Here is a 26,467-nt window from a genome sequence, read left to right as displayed (position 1 = left end):
CACCTGATACTGGTACCCATCCCTACTGATTACATAATGGGACACTGTCAAACAATCAACTTACTATATTACAATGTGCTAATATTTTGCATATAATTGTCCTTTGGTACTCTAAAGTACATAAAAAAACTGGAAAGCACCTTCTTGAATTTTACTGAGGTAAATGTAAAGTACATCCTTGATAAACACACAACATTTTTTATAAGTGACACTACAAATTGTTATATGTGACCAAAAGTTCATGATGCTTATTCCTACCTTGTGTTAGTGTCAGAATATAAATATAATCTGCAGTGAAACGAAGAACCTGCTAGATACCCTATATCAGGTACATGCTTGCCATTGCAGTTTTTCTATTGGTTGCCAGGTTAACCAGTTACAAAATTACCAGAATAACTTGTCACACAAAGTAGCACCTGTGAGTTTCTCACACTCTCACATATGGACATCATTAGATGGAAAATACCTCAAACTTGAACTAGAATTTGCAGATCTACATAAAGGCTCTACTGGAACTGCAGGCAAAGCATTAGGTCACTGTTAAGTGTAATCTAATAGTTTGCTGTTAACATAAAATGGGTTTGCAAGGCACTGGCTTTCTCCTTCAGTGTTACCTGATGCTGGCTGCTTCCATGTTTTTTCATCTTGGAGAGCAGGAGGAGAAATGCATCATTGAGGAGATTCCTGAAGACACACTAGTGACCGGTGAGTGTTTTAGATGGGGAAAAATCCTCCTGAGTATCATTTATGATACCCAATCATAGCAATAAAAGTGGAATCAGTGATTGAGGGTGAATGTAATTATTTACAAATGTTAAAAACCATGTGATTTTTGAATCACACAGTAGCTTTACATGCACAATATTACGTTTCTAATTTGAGCAAGTGCAAAAACCATAAAAAGCTATTCGAGCCTGGTTTTAAATGAAACACTTCCAATGTATCCAGTAGTTAAATGAATACAATAAAGAAAGAAATATAAAGAGCATTCCACCAACTGCAAGGTTCATGGAGTTGGAAATCAAAATGAGTGCTTTTTAAGATCTCCTCACGAAAGAACCTCATGAAAAAGCAGTGTATTTAAGGATGTATAACCAAGTAATAACACCTGGGTACACAGCTACCTGAGAGTCGCTAAAACAAACTGTATTTGGTTCTTATTTACCACACGGCAGTTCAGTGATTCTCTCTGCAGTTTTCCATATTTACTGAGCTGGATGTGTGCCAGTGTTTTGCGATACTTTACATTACTTAACATTTCTCAGATCTTTTTTCCTTGATGTTCATCGCAGACTATTTAAGACTTTTTAATGATTACGGTGAGTTTTGATAACCACAGAATAAACTGGAAATGATCAATCTTATCATAAGCATATGTCACGAATCTTGCAAGCTTGCTATGGGTCTTTGTAGTTAGTGTGTGTGTAATTTTGTTTGTGTATATGTCTGCACTCATGTGTGTGTCTCTTACCTTTAGGCTTTTTTCTTTTGGAGCCTTGGGATGTGAAGGCGTTATCAAAATTACCTCAACTTGGCCTCACTGTGACAGTAAAAGATTCAAACAGTGAGGTACTGGACTCAAACGATACGGGGTCACTTGAATGTCTTCACGTGATGTTACACTAAAAATATGTATCTTTGGAAATGAAAAAGAAACAAATAAACAAAAACAAGTGCTTATTACAGCCTAATAATAATAGTAACTTTCCTACTTTTCAGATTATGTTGTCCAAGCGATATGGGAAATTTGGTAAATTCACCTTCACAGCTCACACTTCTGGTCAGCATTTTCTTTGCTTTAAAACAAACTCGACAAGTTTTTCTGTCTTTGCCCGTGAACGTCTGGTGAGAAACGTGGACACACAGAACAAATGTTATTCAAAACAAAGCAAAATACATAAATGGACTCCCCGTTTAAACACTGACTAATAGTTAACATTAACTTCTGTTTATCAATTTTGCTACACAGAAGCTACATTTGGATGTACAAATGGGAGAGTTCACAGTTGGTCACAATACTGATAGGACCAAGGACAGCATGGAGGCCCTGGAGAACAGTCTTAGACACCTGACGGAGCAGATGATTCACATTACCAGGCAGCAGGAGTTCCAGAGGGTAAATAAATATTTTACTGCACTGTCTTAACAGTTGTTTAAACCTGACATACAGTAAGGAGACCAGTATATCAGATATAAGCTTCATTTTACGTCAAGAATTGTGAAGTACTTTTTTCCACTGCTACCAATGAAGAAGAATATATTCATTTTAAAATGGTAAAATTACATCATATAACAGGTTATCAATTCTATTCTTCTCTCTTTCTTTTTATTTTGTTGCCTGTTGTCATTCAGGAGAAGGAGGAGGTATTTCGTCAGATCAGTGAGAACACCAACAGCAAAGTGTTGTGGTGGGCTGCAGTGCAGACCTCCATTCTGCTGGTGGTTGGTTTCTGGCAGATGAAAAGACTCAAAGACTTCTTCATCGAGAAGAAACTGGTCTGATGAACAACTTTGACCAGCCTCATTGTTTTTACTTTTATTTCAAATACCTGTACCAGTGAAGTTTTAGTGCTCTAGGGCTGTAATGCTTAATAAAAAGGCCAGTTTTTACCAAACAGCTGGTGCGATGCTCTAGAGTATGGTGTTTAAGACTATTGTATATACAGTTGTGGTATGAAGTACATACATTCGTCATGGGCATGAAATTGTGGTGATCTGGGGTTTTAGTGATTTCTGTGAACTGTGGAATGACTGTGCAGCACACATTTTTAATGATTATAATCAAAAATCGGGTGCTCAAGTTTCAATCTATTTTGGATTTCACAGGGTCACAATTATACATGTTGGATCAAATATATACATATACCCCGAATCATATTTGATTAGCAAGACCCTTCTCAAATTGCATCCGCCACTTTTTGTAGCCATGAAGGTATAATTTTGGCTGGCTATTTCACCACTCTACTTGGCTAAATTGGTAGACGTCTTGTAGATCGATTGCTTTCTTGGCAAAGATCCAGCTTTTAGGCATAGTTCACAAATTTTCAATGACGTTGAGGTCAGGGCTTTGGGGAGGCCACTCCAGAGACCTAATATTAGCCTGCTTTATCAATTCCAAAACCAGTTTTGATGTGTTTGGGATCACTGTCCTGTTCTAACACCCAATTGCATTCAACCATCTAGTTGCTGATTTGAGGTAAAGTTGAAGAATTTGGAGGTAGGCCTTCTTCTTCATTATTTTACCCACTTTGTGCAATGTACCAGTACCACTGACAGCAAAACAGGCCCAGAACATGAGGCTACCACCTCATGCTTGTTAGCTGGTAGTGTTCTTAGTTAGAGTCAGGGCTTCTTTCTTGGTTGGCATTCTCTCAATGCATGGCGATATAAAACTCGCTTCACTGTTGACAGTGACACTAGTCTTCCAGCAGTTTCCAGTTCGTGGCAGGCTTGATCCTCATTCCCCCGGTTGTTCCTCAACCAATTTTCTTTCATGACAGTTTGTGTCTTCTTTCAGAAGAAAGAAAAAGTGGTGAAACATCCAAATAACATTTGTACAATTGTTTGAACTGATGATCTTGGAAACTCCAGTTGTTTAGAAATCATTTCCAAAGATCTTCCCAACTTGCGTAAATCTACAATTCTCATGTTTAAATCTGAGTTCCTTGGACTTTCTCATTGGTCAATCTAATCAGTGGTGTCAATCAAATCGTTTTTATGCTAAAAAGAGAAACTAGCAGTTGTAGTTAATCATGATTACAAAAGTTAACTGGCCTTGGTCTTGTCAAGTTAAAATACAGCATAAAACATTTAGCACCGTTTATTAAAGCACTTAAATGAATGTGGACATATATTTGAGCCTGCATGTTTTCTCTTGATGTCGTGGATTACAGAAAATCCTAAATAAATAAATAAAACCAAGATTTGGGTGCATAGAGCTTGAAAGTATTTAAAGATGTATGCTTTTCACTCTGGAAAAAGAACAGTTCAAAGACATGATTAAAAGTCCAAAGTTACCATGACATTCATGACCACGATGAATGCATGTAAACTTCTGAGCACAACTGTATCCTTTGCAAATTAAAATGTGAAAAAATTGCATAAAAACTTGGAATGGTGCTTGCAAAATTGTTTTTTTGTTTTTTGCAATGTTTTTTGTTGAATAAAGTATTGTTTGAGGCATTAGGTCATTGTAATCTTTGATTTGTGTGACATTAACTCAATATAATCGTTTATATTACTGCAATTTTGCCCTAAATAAGGTGAAAATCGTAGCCAGCAATTAGGAAAATATACACAATGTTTACAAAGGTTGAATGTGTTATAATTAGGTACCATGATTTTAGAAAATATAAGCTAATAGTATAAGAATCATCATGTGATTATGATGCATTTCACTCATAGCTTACCTGGTGTTCAAATGTCCAACAGGCATAATCTTAAATAGGTATTTACAGGTTTTCAGCAATTTAAGTTGTCAGTTGTTGTTGCAGCTTTTTGTCCGATTTCCCATCAGCGAAAAGGTGAAGTTACCTTTATTATAAGCAGTGAGGACATATATTATCCATTAATGACTCTAGGAGTAGGACAGAGCTAATATAAGCTAAATTAGCCTTTAGCTTCACTAGCAGTCACAAGGTTTTCAAAGTAATAAATATAGTTATCTAATAAACCTTAATGAAATATGGTTGTAAAAACGAACTATATATAGAAGATATGCAGCAACAATTTTAATACACATGTGTAAATAAGAGTTAGAAGACCGTTTAGCTAAATCTGCTAATTCATAAACGTAATTTAGCAAAGAACGTTAGCTAAATTAGCTCATTAACTCCTCACCTAATCTTGTTTTCCTGCAGGTTTTGAAATGGCTTCCTGGGTTTGCTGCAATTCTTGCTTTCTTCCTCAAAGTGCTGACCGCAAACTGGCGGTCACAAGCTGTGGCCATGTCATCTGTAGTGGTTGTTATCAGAGAGGTTATCAGAGAGGTACATAAACAGTTTTGTTGCAAACACAGTCAAAACAATCACTGTTTGGAATACCTGCATATATTTAAGCACCAAGTCTACAGCCTTCCTACTCCCCAGCAAATGAAAGTATGATTAGACAGGGACATCTGTTGGGCTCTAAGTGATATTGCAGAGCTGATTATTTATTTTTTGCACTGAGTGTTGCATGTTTCTAAGTTGTCTCTAAAGGAAATGATCTCCCTAGGGATCTATGTTTAAGATAGATTAAATATCAAAAATTGAGAGTGAAATTACACCATTCACCAATGGATGGTACTCCTGGAGGTCCTTTAATCACTATTCATTAGCCCTGGAGTTGTTCTTGATTGGTCTCACCTTAATCAGACTATTGACTTTGTCTGTCTCCCGTCATTAGACAAACCCATTTAACTGATTTTGTTTCACAGACAGAAACCCTTGATGTCAATTTTCAGTCCTTCCATGTCTTCCTATCCTAGCGAGCCAGCATTATATTCTTGACTTTGTAATTTTGGTTTAAATATAATCTTTCTTTCAGGCCAACCAGGCAGCTGTTATATCTGCAACGCTAAATGCCAACTGTCACCACTGTCTGACAAAGTAAGCACTCTTTTCTCATGAAATTCCCAGGTAACTGTGGGTGTTGGGGTGGGATAGCCACATTAATAATCAGACTATTAAAAGTTGAATATTCTGCTGTCATTAGAGTTATGTTAAATGTGCTTGTTTCAGAGCAGCCCTGGTGTGAAGGCCCTTTTCTCAAACATCAAGGTGGTGGCAGCCAAGCACTTAACGGAAATCAGCCAAGTTCAGTCATTTTCTTGCTTCATATAAACACCTATAATCCGATTGTATATCTCCAGTGACCTGTAAACAAATGTGCTGTATAGCATTTAAATATATCCAAAAATGCATGGAGATTTAAATGCAATAGTGTAATGCAGAACTTGCAAAAACAGCACTTATTCTGCGTTTTCCCAGGTTATAAAGTACCAGGAAAAACATCAAAAGAGGCTCTTCACTCACTACGAGCAAAGGGTGATATTTTTTTATTCTTTGCCTTAAAATTGTATTTTTCTATCAGTCTGCAACATTTAACTCATCTACCACACTGGCTGTCTAGCTCTGAAGACAACAGTAACTGAAACAGATGCTTATGCCACCTAGTGTACCAAACTCATCAATTAATCACTTGCAGAATGAAAAGCTGGAGGAGGCAGTAGTGAGGGTGAAGCAAGAAATGCAGCAGATGACAAAGTAAGTTAAATTAGATTTGAAATAAGCTGCAGTTTGTGAAAAGATGGAAGGGTTTCTTATTTATTTTTCCAATTAACAGGAAGCTGAATGAACAGAGTGCCTACATTGCTAAGCTGGAAAATGCACTAAAGCTTCAGAGGTACAACACTGAATAGATAGTTAACCCAATGTGTAATTGTCAGTTTCTGCCTGCTAAAGCCAGTTATTGCTCCCCTAATTCTTATTTTATGTTTTATTTTGATCAACAAATGTCTGGCTAAATTCCCTGTGCTGTAGATTTGAATACCATTTTTTTAGGGTTTTGCATCAATAATAATGATGTTAAGGTAAAATAAAATTTAAAAAGTAGTAAATAATGATTAGTGGAGGCAGTTAAAAGCCTGTGATTAAAGACTTTTACAACCAACTGGTTGTTCTACCGCACCGTTCACTAGGTGTCACTCCTGGCACATCTATGGTTCAACTATAGTAATGCTTTAGTGTTTCCATGGGCACGTTGAAATGAATTCAGCAATAAAAATACAGACTTATAAGTCTGTGTAGAATAATCTATAAAAGTACTACAGTTACATTCATCTCTTATGTCTTAATCCACTCTGATTTCATGCAGAAACGCCATCATCTGCTATCTTAGTGTAGGTTTCAGCATGTGCGCTTTGTGTAAGTGATTAACATTATTTATTACTCCTGTTACTCAGTACCAAAGCTTCATCTGGGCACCATATGAGCCATAGTTCCAAAACCCCATATGGACATAAACCAGGTAAACTATCTCTTATTGTATTGGCAACTGTAATGATCTGTTTTTTGATGGCGCCTGACAAACTATGCAGACATACTGTGTACCATTAACAATTTTTATTACTAATTCTGTCCTATGCAAGAATTGTATATGTGCACTCACTGTCCACTTCACAGATATACCTGTTCAACTGCTTGTTAACATTAATATCTACTCAGCTAGTCATGTAGCAGCAATTCAGTGCATTTAGTCATGTACACGTGGACGGGACAACCTGATGTTCAAATTGAGCATCAGAATGCGGAAGAAAATTGATTTAAATGACTTTGAACGTGGCGTGGTTGTTGGTGTCAGATGGGTAAAGAAAATATGCAGTGAGTGGGAGTTCTCTATTGCTGATATCTGAGGTCAGAGGATAAGACTGCTGTGAGCTGATAGGAAGGCAGCAAAAGAACATCTCTGAATGGATAACACATTTGACCTTAAACACCACACTCCACTCCTGTCAGTTAAGAATAGGAGGGTGAGTTTACAGCTCCCATGGGCTCACCAAAACTGGACAATACTAGTGGGAGGGGTCAAAATTTCTCATAAATAAGCAGGGATCTACCCTTCCATGTGTCAACAGTTCAGGCTGGCGGTGGTGTGATGGTCCAGGGGGGATTTCTTGGGACAATTTGAACAGAATACAATGCCTTTTATTGTCACTATACACATGTACAGTGAGATACAAAGTGTCTTCTATTCAGTGCAGACACGTGGGAAAAGAAAGGGGGTGAGGTTCATATGCACATATGCATATGTACATATGAACAGTATCCACAAGTAAGAACTCTGCAAATATACAAACTGGGGGAAAAATAGTGTTATATATTTACAGTGTGGGTTATAGCCCGTAAATTAAGTATTGCACAGAGGTGATGGTAGTTGTGTAGTCTGTGTATAGAGGGAAGTCTTTGGATTGGGGAGTGGAACTGTGTTGTCAGTGCATGAGTGAGTTCAGGGTGGCCGCTTAATGCCAATTGTTTAAACACCACAGTCTACCTGAGTATTGTTGATATTATTGATGTCCAGCACAATAATGTGCCATGCACAAAACTCTTTAACATGAGTTGACTGTAAATTGGCTCCACAATCACCAGATCTCAATCCAGCAGTGCGCCTCTTGAATGTAATGGAATAAGAGAGTTTCACGGATCTGCAGATAACAAATCTACAACAACTGTGTGATGTCGTCATTTCATTATGAATCAAAATCTCTTAGGAATGTTTCCAGCACCCTGTTGAATGTGTGTTATGAAGAATTAAGGCAGTTCTGAAGGCAAAAGAGGGTCCAATCATTAACAGCATGGTGTACCTAACAAAGTGACTTTTTTTGTTATTATACAACACATGGTTTGTTTGTTTTATACACTTTGTTAATGCTACAGTCAATGAAGCAGATAAAACATCTTTTATTATAATTCATTATAATAAAAGATTAGATTTATTTAAATCTATGAGTGCTTGTTGCAAAAAAAAACATGCACAAAGACCAGAAACTTTTGTAACCTTATTACTTTTAGACTGTAAAACAACCATCTAAGTGGTTCATTTTATGGTAAATGGCCTGTATTTGTATAGCGCCTTACTAGTCCCTAAGGACCCCAAAGCGCTTTACATATCCAGTCACACACACATTCACACACTGGTGATGGCAGCTACATTGTAGCCACAGCCACCCTGGGGCGCACTGACAGAGGCGAGGCTGCCGGACACTGGCGCCACCGGGCCCTCTGACCACCACCAGCAGGCAACGGGTGAAGTGTCTTGCCCAAGGACACAACGACCGAGACTGTCCAAGCCGGGGCTCGAACCGGCAACCTTCCAATTACAAGGCGAACTCCCAACTCTTGAGCCACGATCGCCCTCGTTATTTTATGAATAACTAAATAATGTCTGTCACTAAGCATACAGCATGTTTTAAGTTACTTTAAATTTTGCTCCTTCTTTTTCGTCTAAGTCTTACAGATACCATATAACTCTGTGTCCCTCTCACGACACTCTTCAGCTACTAATGTGTGAGTATAGTCTCTGTCTACTATTTCACAATTTTCCTTAATAGCGCTGACCTTCTCCTTCTGCTCATTTTTGATTAATACTCTCTTCATTCTATCTCATGCTGCTAATTTTTCTTCTTTGGCCTATATTATTCTCTTACTATACCTCAGGCTTCAGAGAGAGAGAAAGTAGGAGGTAGTTCACAGCACAAACAAGTTATATCCTGGCTTCACTACTGATGTCTTATGTTAGCTTTCGTTGCCGTGAGCTTTGCCCTGCCCTGCGGCTATCCACACACCTGAATAAGCTGATCTTTGCTTGGGTTTAATCAGGAAAACGTACTGGGTTTCCTACACAGTACTGACACAGGACTGATTGAGTGTCAGAATTTAATAGTATTATTGTTATTTTATCCACTGAGACACTGGCTTTAAAAGATGGAGAGCGGATATAAATGTCATTTCCTGCAGGGTCGATTCAGCCGCTGGCACTTTAGTCGCTGATAGATGTCTTTCTGCTTTGCTGGGTGGCAACGCGGGTGAAGTGGTGCCATTATAATATAAATTTGGTCTCACATTATTTTGATCTTGCTTAAAGTATCACAGAGTGAATGATTTATATTTTGAAAATCCCCCAACTCAAATAATCTGTGTTTTCTCTCACAAGTACAGTAAACTACACACAAGAGTCATGATTTTGGTAAAAATAAAATGTGAATGATACAATTTTTGAAGTTCATTTACAGTTTTTCTTCTACAGTTTAGTGTAGAATTAATAAAGGATTTAATAAATTATCTAAAACTGTTTAAAATGCGTATAGAACATAGAAGGTCAGATTTATTTCACGACATTATACCATGTTTTCTTGTATTCATTTGTACATGAATTTTTGCAAAATTTCTGCAACGTCCACTGTTCGCTAAGGATGTGTCAGTGTTTTACTAATGAAAAAATAAATACTAATGCAACTTTAAATGTTGTCCTATTAAAGAAAAATCGAAAGCATTCAGGTATCGGTGCACTGTTAAAAACACTGAAGCCAACAGAACTAATGAAGTGTGCCTTCCTGTCTGGCAGCACTGAAAACATGGAGGTGGATCAAAGGAGTCTGTTCTGGAAAGTAAGTCCCAGTTACTTCGCTCGCTGTCTCTCATTGTTGTGAATGAGATTCTGTAGAGATTACACAGCATCCTGACATTGACTTTAAGGCTTTGGTATATTATGATGGAAAGTATTAAGCAAATAAAACATTGTGATTTGTGCTGTTTCTCTGTGAATCTGTCTTTCAGCCTAACTCTGGCTCATTTATCAGAGCTTCACAAGATGGATGGACTGGTATGTGCTTTCTACTGCCTGTTATGCAGCTACTGGTTTTGGTTTTAACTAATGGAAGAGGTGTCATCTGTGTCAGATATTTCCATTTGCTGGAAATGCTGTCATTGTACACTTGTGTTTATTGCTATTTTGAGACTTAGAAACTGATGATTTGACCACCTATAGTAAATAAATCAATAGAGATAAATAAGGTGACAGTCCTTTAGTTGCTCTTCCTTTATCACTTTAGACATTGTAGATATCTACTATACCTACATAGCAGTTTAGTTCAGGACATACGCTAATATACAAGAGGATCATTTTGTAACCATCAGTGGATTGATTATGCTATTAAAAATACTTTTTACAGAAGATTTGATTGATGGTTACTGCAAGATAAGGATGAGCTGTGTCATTAATTATAGACCTAACTGCTGCAGAGGCGTGTGTACAAGCTTTAGGTGTTTTGCCTGGTTTGTTGGTAGCAACATCTGTGCAAGTTTGATGCAAATTACTCTGGAAGATGACTCACCTGTTTATCTTGCCATCTCTGATGGTTTTCCAAATGAAAGCTCGTGAGGTGGAACAAGAGACACATAAGCCTATAATGACCCAGGAATTTTTTTAATCATTGTGAGCCATTTTTATCTGACTTGTGTTAAGGATTAACCATGGTTTTATCTTGTGTGATGTGCAGGCACCATGCCTCACAGATCGTCCAACCCAAACATGTCAGCCAGTCACGCCGCATGCTCAGCCACAGTGAGGTAACAAGTTTAATTCATTAAATACATCAAAACAATATCATAGGCAGCTTGGTGATGTAGTGATTAGCATTGTTATCTCACAGCAAGCAGGCTAGTGGTTGGAATCTCCGGTGTGGCTGGGGCCACTGTTCTGTGTAGATTTTATATCCTGTGAGCCTTTCTGATGTTTTTTTCACTGATTCGTTTTGTTTTTTGTGTATTCGTTTGGGAAAGAAAAGTCTGATAATCTTCTGCTAGTTTAAAAAACACTTCAAAACGTCTCAGGTTTTCCTACGTTTATTGCTGGTGCTGATCAGTTGTGTGCTTTTCATTTTGTAGAACAGTTCATTTGTTTCAAGAAAAACATGCGGTGTCATGACTGTGTGAGCTATTTATTTGTGGACGCAATTTCAGAACACACAAAACGGCAGGAGTAAACTCAAAATGAGCATTTAATTCTCATAGTCTAAAAATACACAGGAACAAACAGATAAGCAAGCGAATGAACAACTCTAAGGATTACTAGGAGATACAGCGTCACTGTCAAACTCAGAGTGGTACACAGAGGTACTGTGGAGAGCTACACACAGCTATGAGGGATAATGAATAAACAGAGACAGAGACAATATATATAGAAACAACAGATAACGAGGGGAGCGGTAACAGGTGAGTATACAGCTGAAACCAACTCAAACATGGGTCATCCAGAAGAAACTTTAACTCAAAACGCAGAGAACATGTAGAAATCTCACTACTGGGAAATTTGTGTTGATTCTGCCCCACATAAAACACAACAAGAAAACTGCATCAATGAGAGCGTAAAAAAAAAGAGAAGGTTACATTTAATGACATGTAGCGTATCCAATTATGCCTCGTTGTTGTTACAGTAGATTAACAGTTTGCCTCTCTTATCGTCTCCCAGCCGTTTTCAAGGAGGACTTTTTACCCCAGACGTGTCATTCGGCCAGAGTTCTGGATGGAAGTCTCCAATCTTTAGACCACCGTCCTCCTCCAGGCACTCCATGTCCTAACTGGTCTACCACCTCCTTAATAAACACACACGAAAACTGTCATGAGGTCTCTAGATGAAGTACGCCTAGCTAAAATGAGTCACCACCCGGTTTATATGTTGGTTTCACTCACACACCTGTGAATTCACAGACACAATTAAATGTATTTAGCTTAAAGCCAAGATTTGTTCTTATGTACATTGATTACAAACCTAAAATTTAAGTTTGGTAAATTGTGTTCGATCTACAAATTCAATAAACAGATGATAAGATAACACTGCGGCTTGTTGCTGATTGAAATGGTTTCAATGTTTTCTATTTTTGACAGAGTTTTAGCTCACACCAAACTTTGGCGTTCTGGTGAAATCTGGTACACTTTTATATTAATGACTGGTTTGTAGTCAAAGGTCAGAATATTCAGGCCAAATTACTTTGAGTAATCCAGTGGAGAAAGGCCTCAGCCCACAAAGTCTTACAAGCTTTTAGCTAAAGGCACACTCTGACATGACGTTTTCTTTGCCCGCTGGACTTAACATTGGAAACACAAACCTCATATCTGTTACAAAGCAAATGCAAGTGAAGGCGAAGAAAAGTGTAGCCGCGTAGAAACACGATATCACCTGAAGTCATCTCAGCACGGAAAAGCTTACGCAGTGAAGCGGGTGGCGAGGACGCTTGATGTGTTCAGACAGGTCAGTTCTGTCTTTGAAAAGCTGTGTTTTCACCTCTATTGTTCCCGGCTGTCAGGGTGGAGAATGGTGTCTATTCAGGAGGGCTCAGGTGGGACTGTGTGTGTGTGTTCTGGGTCTGTGCACGCTATGTTCAGGCACTTGCATTTGGGTGTGTGCTCGTTTGTAAAGTAAGAGAATTGTAGGCCTGATCCTCTTCTTCGCTTCAGTGGGATTTGAAGACGTTTCCTGTTTTTTAAGGTCCACTTAGAGGGAAATGGCTCCCCAGGGCATGTTCAGCTGTCGTGGTGTCACACATTGACAGCTAGAAGACTAAATCAAAATAATCACTACCTTATGGGCGCACACAAATAAACACACACAAAAACCAGGTGAACTCTTGTGCTATTAAGCTCAAGAAACTTCAATAAGTGTTATACTGTTTAATGTGTGTAAGTTTATTACAATTTTTCTATAATTTCTTTTTCTCTCTCTCTTGGTCTCTCTTTGACTTTCTCTGTTGCACTCACACACACCTCTGCATGGCTCCAGGCTGTACAAATGAGCTGTGCCACTTCAGAGAGCTAAAGAAAACTATTCTGATGTCAGTGGTAATTATTCAGCAGCATGTTCCCACAGCTTGTCCACCCCTCCCTCTCTCAGTCTCTCTATCTCCACTCTCCTGTGTGTGTGTGTGTGTGTGTGTGTGTGTGTGTGAGAGAGAGAGAGAAGGAAAAAGCTTCTCACTTGATCTGATCCAGACTTCACACTTTGTCACTCAGTATTTCAGTCTTATAACTTTGGTGTGGTAAGTGTAATCCCCTGTAGGCAAGACAAGACATGAACTAAATGATTTCACATTTGAATTATTTGTCTTAGTGAGGTGCAGAGAACTTGCTTCTATATAAAGTCGAATCACTTTTAGTGTCGAAGATGTAATTTGAAAAGCAAAGAGAGGTAATGAAAGTGTTTGAGTGAAGAAGTATTGACAAAGTTTTATCATTCAAATTTTGCATTTACTTTTATAGATCATAAATGATTTACCTCATATACTGTTTACTGTTTAAGAGCAGTGCAACCCCTGCGGTGGTTTCATCTGCGCTTGTCATGTTACACCTCAGGGCAGTGCTTTCCATACTGTTGATCGCAATGTTTGACTACAGAGATGAGAAGACACTTTTGGTTTTAAAGACGATATGCTACACCGGTTGAAACTGTATTTATTTGTTAGCTTGTAATTTTTTCATGCATACTCAATCATCCAGGTAAGAAAATCCCAAAAAGTGAACAGAATCAACTTTTTGAAATGTAAACAAAGTGGGTTTTTGTGGGTTTTTCTGCACTTTCTTGCCCAGTCACGGAGTTCCACAGGGTTTGGTGCTGGGACCAATATGTTTCATGTTTTTATACTTCCTTTATGCAGTATTAGTAGAAAACCCTGCATACATTTTAATTGTTGTGCAAATGACACTCAGTTCTACAAAACTTATGTGAAGTCAGATGACACAAGTTAATCAATACTACAGGCATGTTACAAAGGTGTTAAGCCTGGATGATCTGTAACTTGCTACTTCTAGATTCAGAAAAAACATATTGTACTCGGCCCCTAAAGCTTTCTCTTGGCCTCCAGTAACACTATGAGGAATATTGGAGTCTTTTTCAAGCAAGCTATGTCATTGAATGAACACATTAAACAAATATGTAGTACTGCTTTCCTTTATCTGCACAATATGTCTAAAATTGGAAACAAATATCATATCTCAGAGTGATGCAGAAAAATTAGTTCATGCAACTCATTCTAGGCTCAACTATTATATTTCCTTATTATGGAGCTGCTCTAAAAGCTCTCAGCTAATCCAAACTGCTGAAGTAAAACTAGAACTGAAGATCAGATATCTTACTTATTCATTTCTCTTTATTGGCTCTGTCTTAAATACAGAATTTAATTTAAACTCCTCCTTCTCACATACAGTCATGAATGATTATGCCTTATCATATCTTGGACCTTTTAGTAGGATATCAAACCAAGAGAGCATTTCACTGTCAGGCTGGAGAGGCTTCAGCTTTCTGGCCGCTCCCCTGTGGAACCAACCAGTTTGCATTTAGGAGACAGATAGCCTCCCTATTAGTTACACATAAACTCCCCTTTCTCCCCCCTTTTTAAAGCATATAGTTTAAAGTATTTAGTTTATAGTTGGATCAAGTGACCCTGAACCACCCCTAAAGCCTCAGGATGCTGGGGGTCTCCCCATGATATACTGAACGTTTCTTCACTTCCTTGCGTTTACATGCTTTTGCTGCATATCATTAGCTTTTGTCTACGGCTGTATTTGTCCCCCTGCATCCTCCAGCCAGTCATACAGTCATACAGATGGCTGCTCCTCCCTCCGTCCTGAACCACCCTGAAGGTTTCTTCCAATTAAAAAGGGAGTTCTTCCTTCCACTGTTTCGTCATGTGATAAAGATGAGATATGCTTTTAAATGTAACATAATGTTTAATAGGTAAATTGCAAGTGACCACCCTGATGGGTCTACTGTTTGACATATTGAGCCAAAGCTTCTTCCTCAGACTTCTGATAATTACAGAGCACCATCCTTAATATGCATAATTCATATACGACAGCACAAGTGACATATCTCACTTGTTGCAAATTGCCATCACTTGAATAGCGAGAGAGCAAAAAAACCCAACCAAACAAATAAATTTAAAATATACATAAACCTATAAAACATGGACACAATAGACAATGTTTTTAAATTGATATCCTTACTTTATGTCCTTACTATTTGAGGTCTATATATTATTGTAGGGAATGAGAAAGTATCAGCAATGTCAACATTAGAGAAAAGAATTAGGGTACTAAGCCACAAATCTATCTCCTATTTTTTAAGGCCTTTAGGTACTAAGGTATCGAGGGTTTAAGGCAGATACATTTTACATCTTCACTTTTTTGATTTGAAAAACGAATCTAATCTGTTTTCATGTATACGACATCTTTTTTGATTCACAGCCACCATTTTAGCAATGCTATTGTCTAGCTTGACAAATCAAGTTGAAAAAGTCAGAAAATAATGGTGTGAGTCATTTGTTCTATACTGTAGTTCACTGCATAGCATGTGGAGCAGGTTGATGAATAATCAACAAAGCTGAACGCAAAGATTTCTTCCAACAACCTGCAGAGCTGAATTTCATTCAGTAAACAGTGGACTTGACATTAAATTGATCTGCCTTTAGATGGGGCTATAGTCCACCGCTGCCTTTTATATAGCTTGATGGCTCCACTATGCATTCCTTTGCTGAGTGTGAAGGTCTGTGGACCACAGCTGCCACAGATAGGGATCTGCAGGATGAGGAAGGGACGCTCAAGAGGTCACTTGCACACAAATACTCACACAACCATGCAAACACACACGAATGCAATCGTGCTTCCATCAGTTTAGACGGCATTAAACTGACTTATGTGCATTTCCTCAGGACATACCCAAACCACAACCTGCCTTACACTAATGATATATGTTATAAAGGGATATTAGCCCCTTCAGTGTGACTGTATAGATGGTTTTATGCCCCCAAAACATGAGTAATTCAAGTATGCACACACTCACATGCACGTACATCTATTCACAACTGCTTCTTTTGTAGAGGTTAAAGAGGATGAGACTGAGGAACTGTTGCACATACACATACAAACACACACCCACAGGAACTCCTGTGGCATTTTGGCGGAAGAGAGCTGAATGGGGGGCTTATGAGGGAGCGAGAAACAGGTGAGGACTGGTGACCGAGTCCACTCGTGTATTCTTCAACATACACATACATGCAGGCATCCCACACGTGAAGTCGGCTGTTGCCTTTGGAAAGGGGCCTCCTTCAACTGCTCTATGTATGTTTAAGTGATGTCAGCACAACTACGGAAAGATTCCTTTCCTGTCGTACACACAAACACAGACTCAGACACACAAATTTTCACACCAGCACACACTATCTTGCTTTGCCATTTGACTGCTCTTTTAAAAATACACACACATGCACGCTAGTGCCCTAACTGTTAGTTTCTTCCCTTTTTACTCTCCATGAACACACATGCAGACACAAACTTGGCAGGATGTGAAGGCAGAAAAAGGGGCCGAAAGACAACACTGAGATTAGGAGGCTTTTGTCACGGCTCTGTGGCAGACTTTAAAGACCTTGGCTCCCTTCCCCTCGGCCAGATTTCTTTCTTTTCTCACCCTGCCCGTCCACATCCCTCTCTTTTCACAGGGGAAGGTAAACATTCAGTACAGAGAGGCAGAGAAAAGGGAGGAATAGAGGAAGGGAGGGATGGGTGGAAGAAGGATTGAAGCCGCCTGTTGCCCTCTTATTGTGTTTTTGTTTTCTTAGTTTTATTGGTGGCTTTGTGGCTGTGTGGAGGATGATTAGGGAGGGAGAGGTATGCAAACAGAACAGCGCTTCAATGCTAGCCAGGTGTCTGCGTTGTTTCCATCTGTGAGTGTGTGCATGTGTGTGTGCAATGACTGCATATATCTGTGCTTTTGTGTTTGTGCATGTGTGTGCAAACTCCTATAAGACGCTGTGTACACATGTTGCATATGAACTTTACCCTTACTCTTGTCCAGGTGAGTGTGCAGATGTGTAGGTATTTTTTTCAGGTTTTTATGAGGAGATTTTGTCTATGTGTTTTTTCCCCAGGTGTGTGTGTGTGTAAGTATGTGAGAGACAGCGATAGCCCTTCATGGTCACTGACTCCATTCACCTGAGCACTCCTTTCACACTAAAAAGGCAGCTGACGGTAAAAAGCTCTTTGGACAGCTTCTCTTCATCACCAACCACAGCTGTTGTTGACTCAAATACCCAGGAATCTCCTCCCTGGGTTAACACCCTTTTAACCATCCAACCACATACCAGAAACCTCCACCAGAATACAAAGGATCCAACAAAACCACAAGGTAAGAAGGTTCAAACATGCAGAGGTTTATGTCAAGATGTAGACATTGGCTTCAGCCATGACTGTGGCTTACTTACTCAGATATTAAAGTGTGCTCATAGTGATCATGAGGTCCATTAGAAAACTGGACTTGGAAAAACCAGAATAAACACAAGCCATTTACATGGTTGTGTTACTATTCCCTTCCTTCCTCCATTCAGCGAGTAATGTTACCTGAAGAATCAAGAAAAAAATTTAAATTGAACTTTTTCTCTCATTTTTTCTTTTTATGTAAAGCACTTCTAATAAAATCTTCACCAGTTTAGCTCTACTAGTGAAAGCAAAAGGCCTACCATGTTCAAATACTTTCTTCATAATATTAAACACATCATAGTAGGATTTACAGCTTGTGAGTCATGTATGTAAAAAGCATTAAGACTGAACTCGTTCGTGACCTCTGAAATGGAAAAATATCCCTGTGTGAAGCCACATAGAGCAAGGTCCATAAGTTTTTGAGCAAAAACAATTTTGAGTCTTCAGATAGCCGAGACAGTCAAGATGTTACTGAAGTGGGGATTTTCATCATTAATCCAAGTGCTTTAAGTGTGGCAATTGCAGTCAGTTTTACATATAATCCTCTGTTTTCAAAAGTAATTGAACAGATGACTGACGCTCATTGCAAGGTGAGGCCTGTTACTTTGTTATTTCCAAGTGTTGAAATTGCATATTTGTAGCTGTTCACTGGAAATCTCAATATGAGGTCAGGCCACCATTAGGCCGAAAAATCAAAACGATCATATCAGTGGGAGAGAAAAACTTCTGGAACAAGAACTAATGCAGTGTAGCTTAATAACACCAAAAGAATTAAAGTGGGTGATTGCAAAATGATTTCCAAGGTTAAGAAAAACACCTTCACGACATCTAAAAATCTAGAGACGGCTTCACAAATGCAAAAACAGAGGGTTACCGCAAGATCCACTGGTTACACTCAAGAACAAGAAGCCCAGACTAGACTTTGCCAGAGCACATCTGAGAGGGAATGTGCAGTTCATAAAAAGAAAGTAAAAATTCTCAAGGCAAAAAAAACGCGATCTTTGTCCATTTCCAAGGCAGTCAAGTGATCCCGACTCAATAGAGCACTTTTTCACTTGCTGAAAACAGTCAATGCAATACTTTTTAACCCTTGAGTTGAAAGGTCTGCTGAAAGTCTGCACTTCAATCGCATCTTCATTACTGACTTAGAATCCACCGCTGTGGTGAACAGAGGCACAAATACAACCTGTAGGGCTACTCTGCACATATACACACACATAAATAGGGTAAAGTAGGCCAACCATCGAAAAACTTGCACTGAATATTTTTTAAAGATAGTCTTAAGTCTTAAAAATCTTTTGTGAACGAGCAGTGAAATGCTCACGAAGTGACAAACCAGAGCGAGGGCAGATGGGATATGTGTGATAGATGGGACAGGTTGTATCTGGCCTCCGTGACATCTTCATCTTCCTTCCTGTTGCGCATTTCTTTCCTCTCACACTTCCACACTCTTCACTGATCTCATCTCCTCTCATCAGAGAACACCAGTGAGCTCAGCACATCTATCAGCAACTCCGCTCTGTGTCATCCTTCTCCTCCTCATTTCGCTTTATCTTTTCTCCCTTGTCTGTCCTCCCAGGTTCTTCTCCCCAGCTCTTCAAGTCAATCAAACTACAAAAACTAAAAAAAAGAGAAGCCCACACAGACAAAAGCAGGAAAATGTTAATCTCCCAGATAAGAAACATACTCTTTAAATGTTGTTAATTCTCTTATCTCACATTATGTACATGCATTTTTCACAGCTGTCATGGATCTGTCAGGGATCCAGGATTTGGGCTTCCCTGGTTGAGGTCATATAGACATGGGTAACTGCTGATTATTGCAAATATTAACAACAGCAAATTCCTGTGAGGTATTTTCATTCCCTGCACTGTTTTTTTTTCTTAACCCTTCTCGCCTGTTTCCATCCTATCATGCCGAACACCCCGCTCACTCTTTAATGAATCCAAGAAGTTAGGAAACAGTGTGTACACATCATCTAATCAGTTCTGGGTCAAGACGAGGAGTTCAAAATATTTTCTTTCTCTTTTATTTTAATGTCCATTCACTTGTAACTCTCTCCAAGAGAATATATTTAAATGTTCTTTGTTTGATAAGTAATTTGTAGATAAATTCATGACCTGAACTTAAATTAATTAATTAATCAAACGAAGTCAGCTCTCTGTATGGAATTACTATTAACTAAACTAAAAGTAAACTGATTTACTTTATAACATTAAAAATGGCTTATATGGCTGCATGTAACATGGAAATGATTTGGGTTTGGACCCACAGAAGATGAACCCCTGAATCTGCAGGTCATCATTCTCACCACTAAAGTTAAGGTTTGAGACTTCTCTGAATGCACCAAATCATATATTTCACATATTTTTGAGATTTGGCTGCGAGTGCAAAAGCTTCACCTCTCATTAGTTAAAGGCTGGGCGATGTTAATGCGCGTCTGTGACTAGTGCTCAACAGAATTTTAAAAATGTTGCTTGCAGATACTAAAAAGTGTAAGCAGCGAGCTCTTTCAGAACTACACTGAACTCTCATAAACTAAGCGATGGAGCTGAACTGACTTTGTTCTCACATCCTGCCCTGTAGCCATTTCCACTCTTTAGCAATGCCCCATCCTTTCAGCAGTGTTTTCTGTCATCATCTTCCTCTTCGGGTGAGTCAGAGAGCAGAGAGACACTGCGCCTTCACACCCTCCATCTGCACGCAATACTTGTCTGTCTGTCATCCCTCCAGACAGACACGCTGACAGATGAAACGCTGGCTGCAGCTCGCACAGCCAAAGAGCTTTGACTATTTAGAGAAGGACATTCACTTAAAGACAGTCCCATGGTGCTGGAAGGTATTGTGCTGGACTAAATTGGAATCCCCGCCTGCATCTGTGTGACAGAAAATGGATGCAGCAGCACAGCCAGTGAATGCCTTTCAGTGCAGAAGTGAATCTTTAAGAACAAAAAGGCAAATCAGCCAGATTTTACTTTTTTTAATGGCACCAATAACACGATTACAATAGGAGGAAATCATTTTAAAACTACATGACAATAGACTGTACAACATTGTCAATATAAAGATTATCAATAAAATTTTGTATATTTTGTCAGCATGTATAAATACAGTATCTTACAAGGACATCAAAGTGGTATTTGCTACATAGCTTACATTATGACTAGAACACAGAATCAATTCATGCAGTATAATGCCCAATTATACGAAAATAAAAATAATAATAAAAAAAATGTCAAAAATAAAATAAATTAGAAGCACACTTTCTTTTTCTATCTTTAGCATTTACAACGTTTCGTGGGCCAATGTGCTGCAAGAGCTTCTGTATGGTCCAAACCACTAAATCAACTAACAATGTCTATTATTCCAACACTAATGTCATTCCATGTACATACTAGTGGTGAGTGCACATATACACAGTCGGTCTGTTGGCAGTTGATTAGCTTTGATGCATATAACAAGTAACAGTGACAGAATGAAAGGTAACTGTTCCAATACAAGAAGAAAAAGAGTAAAGTTCACACATTTCAGGGTGAGCGTAACAGGAAAAAATGGAAGATTTCTCGCGAGCAGGGAAGTGAGATCTTTCAAATGATGTTTTCTGTCAAAGAGGCATTTAAATGAACTCCCTTTTGAAATGTACAAAAAGTCTTTAAGTCTGTAAATAAGAGAGTGACCTTACTGCAAGAATGATGCAGGGTGTGGTGTTGCATGCTTGAGACATGCAGGCAGTCTGATGTATATAATGTAAAAGTACAATTACTCTGTAGATAACAGTATCAAATGTACTGAACTTCTTTCTGCAGGTGACTTAAAATGAAAAAAGCAAGCAACCGGAGGCTTAACCAGCAGTTGGTTCTACATGCGTTCACTCAAAGCACTGCAGGCAACTAGTTCTTGGTGACACAGCCAGGCATACCAGTGAGTAATATAAAAATATACACAGGAGTAAAGTATCTCTATAAAAATATATTTGTACATTGTCATTCTTGAGATTAAAGATTTATGTGCAAAAATAAATTGAAGAACAAGCATTAAAGTTACCAGATGATTCCGATATATCATTTCCTTGTAAAGTTCTCGCTGTTGTATTTTGTTGAGCCCTAAGGAAGGATTGCAGAGAGAAATGTTGCTTTTATGCAGACTGGCGTGGCAAGCATAGAGTCTGATTCATATTCCACATGAAATTTCTACCCTTCTTTTTTTATGTTTACGCTCTTCTGGACAGAGTCCCCCCACTGTTTCAACCCGACACATGGCTGAACGTGCCTCTCAGCGAGCACCATAATGTAAAACACCTGAAACCTAAATCTTATCTTAGCGTATCGGTTTACACAGTTTTATGAAGTGGTCGGATTCACGAGCAGACGCAGAGATGGATACCTGAGGAAAAAAGCAAAAGAGTCTGCTGAAACTTGCTGTGCGTTAATGTTTGCTGCAGCTGCTTTTCTTTGATGTTCTGTTCAGGGTAAATGTTTTTATTTCTGGTGGGTGCAGGTGAACATCCCTACACCTACCAGGAGCACTGAGGTATAAAAAGACATGCAGATAAATGTCATCCTTTGACTTGTGTGTGTGATTGCTGAGACTGCTTTAGTGAAGGCGGTTGAACCCTTTGCCAGGTGTTTTCAGTTAATCTACCCAATTAGGCCCCTGCCCAGGATAATTCAAAGATAAGTAATATAAGAACATAGCTAAGCCTACAAAGCGTGTTTTAAAGGAATGAAAAAGGTCGGACTCATTCAAACTTAAAAGTGGAAGAAAGGTTACAACTCAAACTCAGACTATTTCCTTTTCACGTTGATTGGGGGAGGCTTTATCAACCCCCCAAAAAGCACCTGTGTAGATGCACTATGCGGGTACAGTATGGCGACCTTTGCAAAATCAGAAAAAAATGAAATGAAATGAGGCAAAAAGGTGGCGATGCAAAGCAGTAAAGGGATTTTCAGTGACAGAAGAGATCAGGAAGAGATCGAATGATTACTGCAATCGGTTTTCTGACCTTTCACCGCCTTGAATCAAATCTAAAGTCTAATGAACAAGACTTGCAAAGCATCCAGATAGCAGCTGGCGATTCAGCAGAGCGGCTGTCAGCCTGGAAGAAGAAAACAAAAGCAGCCCTAATCCATGCTGGGGTTGAGGATATAGTCGAGTTTGCCTTGATTTGTGTTTTTCATGGCTCAGTTGGGCTGACGCCTGAGATATGCTCTGAAATTAAGCTATTACATTACACACGAGCTACACTGCTCTTTATAGATTAACAGGAAATAGCCTGCTGAATACCACATAATCATTTATATACACAAGTAGCTATATTTGAAATCCTGTAGTAAAGAGAAAGTTTTTGTAATGTGACTGAGGAGGCTGTGTGGTTATGATAACGACATATAATGTTGTTTTAAGTTACCTTTAAACTGCTCACTTAATTGTGTCTTCAAATAGGAGCTTTGAGCAAAAAAAGGAAAAAAAGTGACATCATAAAAAGTTTGAATAAAACAGATTTAGGGTTTTTCTTCCCCTCACAGAATGAACTGAATGCCAGGTTGATTAAAAATAAAAACCATATTTCTTTACATTCTTCATTGTTCTTTTCTTAAGTCTGTTCATGCACAAAATGTGGCTGCAGCAGAGTTGTATAATTCCAGGCTTTTGTACAGTCTTTTGCATGTGCTTTCCTTGTCCTTTGCTCTGTACACCAGCAGTTAGTGTGGATTTTGATGGCTGGATTTAAGAGCCGAACGTGAAACACCAAAGCTTCCTACTAACCTCACTGCTAACACTGGTAATGAATGTGCTGATGCTGATGCACTTTCCCATCCACATGTGAATGTGTGTGTGTATGTATGTCTGTGTAGATCTTTGGGTAGATTTTGGGAGCCAATCCGCTGCCTCCCTGAGCCAGGAGGAGCTGCTGGTGGGCAACGTAGTCCTCGTACGAATGACAGTCTTTATCCCCGCTGGCTGGCTGAGGAGAGACCGTTGGGCAGGTTCGGTCACGACTGGCCACGGGCAGACGCTGAGCAGACGGGAGAGCAGAAGACGATGAAGAAGAAGAAGAGGAGCAGGTGCGTTTTAACTGGCAGAACCAGAGAAGGGCAGCGCCTAAGATGAAGGCGACGCATGCTGGTACTCCGATAATCACAGGCCAGGGGAGACTTGGAGATAACGGTAAAGGAACTGAGTTGGGGGGAGGCTTCCGATCTGCAGCGGAGAGAAAATAAGAGCATTAATGACAAGTGGAAATAAGACATGCTACATGAGTCATGGTGACTAACTTTACAATACTTTTTTGCTGTAAGGTAGCATGTTGTTAAATAAAGGTGGCATTAGAGACAGAGGTTTGTAAGAAAGGAGGTTAGCTAAGCAGATTGTAGCTAGGGATTCATCTGAAATGTGGATGTCAGTTTGAAGCTGAATCAAAAGCTTGAATAATTTTGATTTATGAGGCCAGTTTATTCAATTCAATTCAAACATCAATTGGCTCAATAACAAAGGGCAGACTGAAAGTATTTCACTTCTGGTACAGCAACAGTAAACAGTAGCCAAGTGAGCTGAAAACACTGTGAAGCTCAAACAATGAGGCTTAACATTTGCCGGGAAGCTTTTTAGTGCATGTACGATAAGATAACGAGTTGTGGTCAAGTGTGTGGTAAGAACTGATGCGAAGAGCAGAGAAAGCAGAAACGAATCGCACTGGGCTGAAATGCAATGAGTGAGGTAAATCGCATAAATCGTCTGTTTTATTTATATTTTAATCTTATTAGTCTTGGTCTCGGGCGCCACGGTGCTCCAGCGGTTAGTACGGTCGCCTCATAGCAGGAAGGTCCTGGGTTTTAATCCAGTCTGGGGTCTTTCTGTGTTTGAGTTTTGAATTTGCGTGTTCTCTCCGGGTACTTCTGCTTCCTCCCACAGTCCCACAAGACATGCATGGGCTTAAGTTATTTGGTGATTCTAAACTGGTTTTAAGAGTGAGTGGTTGTGACAGACTGAAGATCTGTCCAGGGTGTACCCTGCTCCTTTCTGGGATAGGCTCCAGCCCCCTACCCTTTATGGTCTGCTCCACATAAAGAATGGTTAGCAGTAAGGAGTATAAATGAGTAATTAACACTTGTATGGATCGGTTCTTGGTATCCACAGTTACAGTTATCTGTGCCTCTATTGGAAGAAAGAAAGATCATACATCTGGAATAAGAGCCACAGATTTCTGCTCACATAAGAACTTTTAGGTGAAGTTCTTGTGGCTTTGTAAACTATAAGATCTAATAATTCTGTCTCTGCAGGCAGCACGTTTCTTCCTCTGACCTGGAAGCACAGTGAGGTAGGCACTCCTGAAGCTGTAGCCCATAGTGTTGGCTCCCATGCAGATATACATGCCGGCATCTTCCTCCTTGGCTCTGGTTATCAGAAGCTTGTTGAGGTATGATCCATCAGGGCGTGACCAAACGTCTCCTGGAGGCAGGACCACAAAGTGATAGTCTCCAACCTTGGAAAAAACATCAATACACACCTCAAAGTTAAAAAATGATTCAGTCTAATGAATAATGCTGCTAATTTGCTTCAGAAAAGGTTCTTTTGTACCTCTATGGTGGAGTTAAATTTGTTTTCATCACCAGGTTCGACTCTTTTAAGCCACTGGATAACTGGCTTGACGTCACTGCGGACTTTACACTGAAAAGACGTGGTTCCCCCATAATCCACGGTGGTGTTGACAGGGTGAGTACCTGTCAGGATGGGTTTAGAGTTGGTACGTTCTGAAGAAAGAGACAAAATAGACAAACGTGCAGAAACATAAACAGAAACTATTTTTAATGTTGTATTCTTCAAACTACAAAAATGTGAAAAATGAAATGGTTTGATTATTTTATTTTCTAATTGTCTGCTTTATTAAGAATTAAACGAGGAGGTATACACTTGTAATCAATTTATTTGGAGTAAATTACACCAGAGAGAGTAATAATTTAGGTAAAGAGGATTCTTTGCTGTATTCAGCTTCCCCTGCATCATCCCTGTCTGCTAAAGACATGCAAACAGATCATTTATCTGTAGCTCTTGTTTCTTCTTTATCAATTCACACAGCTGATAAAAAGAGGCCTTGCAGAGATACTTAATCATCTCCTTTCCGTTATCTGTTAATCTGAGAGCAACAGAAGCCTGAGTGAAAGGCTTTTTGGTTGGTGGATTACAGGATTAATTAATGAAAGAAAACCAGCTTTCAAACTTAGCTTAATTTCTAGGTGGTGGTGATGATATGGAAACCTTTTCTTTGTATCTGATAAAGAGTTCAAAGAATACATTTTCCCCTTGTAAACAGCAGTGCTAGCTTAATTTTCATGGTGCTGGTATAGACTTTAAAAATGTTAATGTAACAGAAACAAGCTCTTAGAAAGCTGAGGTTAATTCCATTTAAATACAGAGGGGTTGTCATATAGCTGAAAATTCACCTCCGAGCACAATTTATGCTCCTGCTATAGCGTCTTGCATCTCCACTCACAGGTTATACATGATTTTTAAAAGCTTTATTGGGTTTCTGACCCTGTGTCTCTTTTTTTCTAGTTCTCTTTCTAACAGCTGGGAATGACGGACAGTTGGATGAATCTCAGCCGATAGAGAAAACGTCACATCTGACACGAGCAAGCAGCGGCTTGATTTACTTTCTTTTTATTTTATGTGCGTTTGTGTGTGTG

General features: G+C 39.1%; 3 protein-coding genes across 4 annotated transcripts in view; 2 read left to right on the top strand and 1 right to left on the bottom strand.

Moving 5' to 3' along the window:
- Window positions 1–458: 458 nt before the first annotated feature.
- On the top strand, window positions 459–2,615 carry LOC102212965 (transmembrane emp24 domain-containing protein 11). Its single transcript, XM_005726457.1, has 5 exons — window positions 459–705; window positions 1,478–1,569; window positions 1,720–1,845; window positions 1,970–2,116; window positions 2,353–2,615. Exons 1-5 carry the CDS (start codon window positions 576–578, stop codon window positions 2,500–2,502), a joined length of 645 nt encoding a protein of 214 aa, XP_005726514.1. The 5' UTR covers window positions 459–575; the 3' UTR covers window positions 2,503–2,615.
- A 1,893-nt stretch (window positions 2,616–4,508) lies between these two features.
- Window positions 4,509–12,372, top strand: rnf212 (ring finger protein 212). Its single transcript, XM_005726458.1, has 13 exons — window positions 4,509–4,523; window positions 4,860–4,988; window positions 5,527–5,588; window positions 5,721–5,795; window positions 5,970–6,026; window positions 6,187–6,245; window positions 6,325–6,384; window positions 6,944–7,008; window positions 8,990–9,047; window positions 10,105–10,147; window positions 10,317–10,362; window positions 11,039–11,108; window positions 12,010–12,372. Exons 2-13 carry the CDS (start codon window positions 4,868–4,870, stop codon window positions 12,116–12,118), a joined length of 825 nt encoding a protein of 274 aa, XP_005726515.1. The 5' UTR covers window positions 4,509–4,523; window positions 4,860–4,867; the 3' UTR covers window positions 12,119–12,372.
- Window positions 12,373–20,754: 8,382 nt separating this feature from the next.
- fgfrl1a (fibroblast growth factor receptor like 1a) overlaps window positions 20,755–26,467 on the bottom strand; it is a 67,631-nt gene continuing 61,918 nt past the window's right edge. The window contains exons 6-8 of one of the 2 annotated variants that reach the window (XM_005726455.2): window positions 25,362–25,534; window positions 25,086–25,266; window positions 20,755–23,984 (exon numbers count right to left, since the gene is read on the bottom strand). In XM_005726455.2, coding sequence (XP_005726512.1) covers window positions 23,557–23,984; window positions 25,086–25,266; window positions 25,362–25,534 — 782 coding nt within the window. In that variant the 3' untranslated portion in view covers window positions 20,755–23,556. The remainder of the gene's footprint in view (window positions 23,985–25,085; window positions 25,267–25,361; window positions 25,535–26,467) is intronic. The other variant, XM_005726456.2, reaches the window with a different exon arrangement.

The sequence above is a fragment of the Pundamilia nyererei genome, unplaced genomic scaffold, assembly GCF_000239375.1.
Source record: "Pundamilia nyererei isolate P.nyererei 1_Seehausen unplaced genomic scaffold, PunNye1.0 scaffold00020, whole genome shotgun sequence".
Classification (NCBI taxonomy): Eukaryota; Metazoa; Chordata; class Actinopteri; order Cichliformes; family Cichlidae; genus Pundamilia; species Pundamilia nyererei.
The sequence above is the reverse complement of the archived record's forward strand: the minus strand, read 5'-3'. Positions and strand labels throughout refer to the sequence as shown.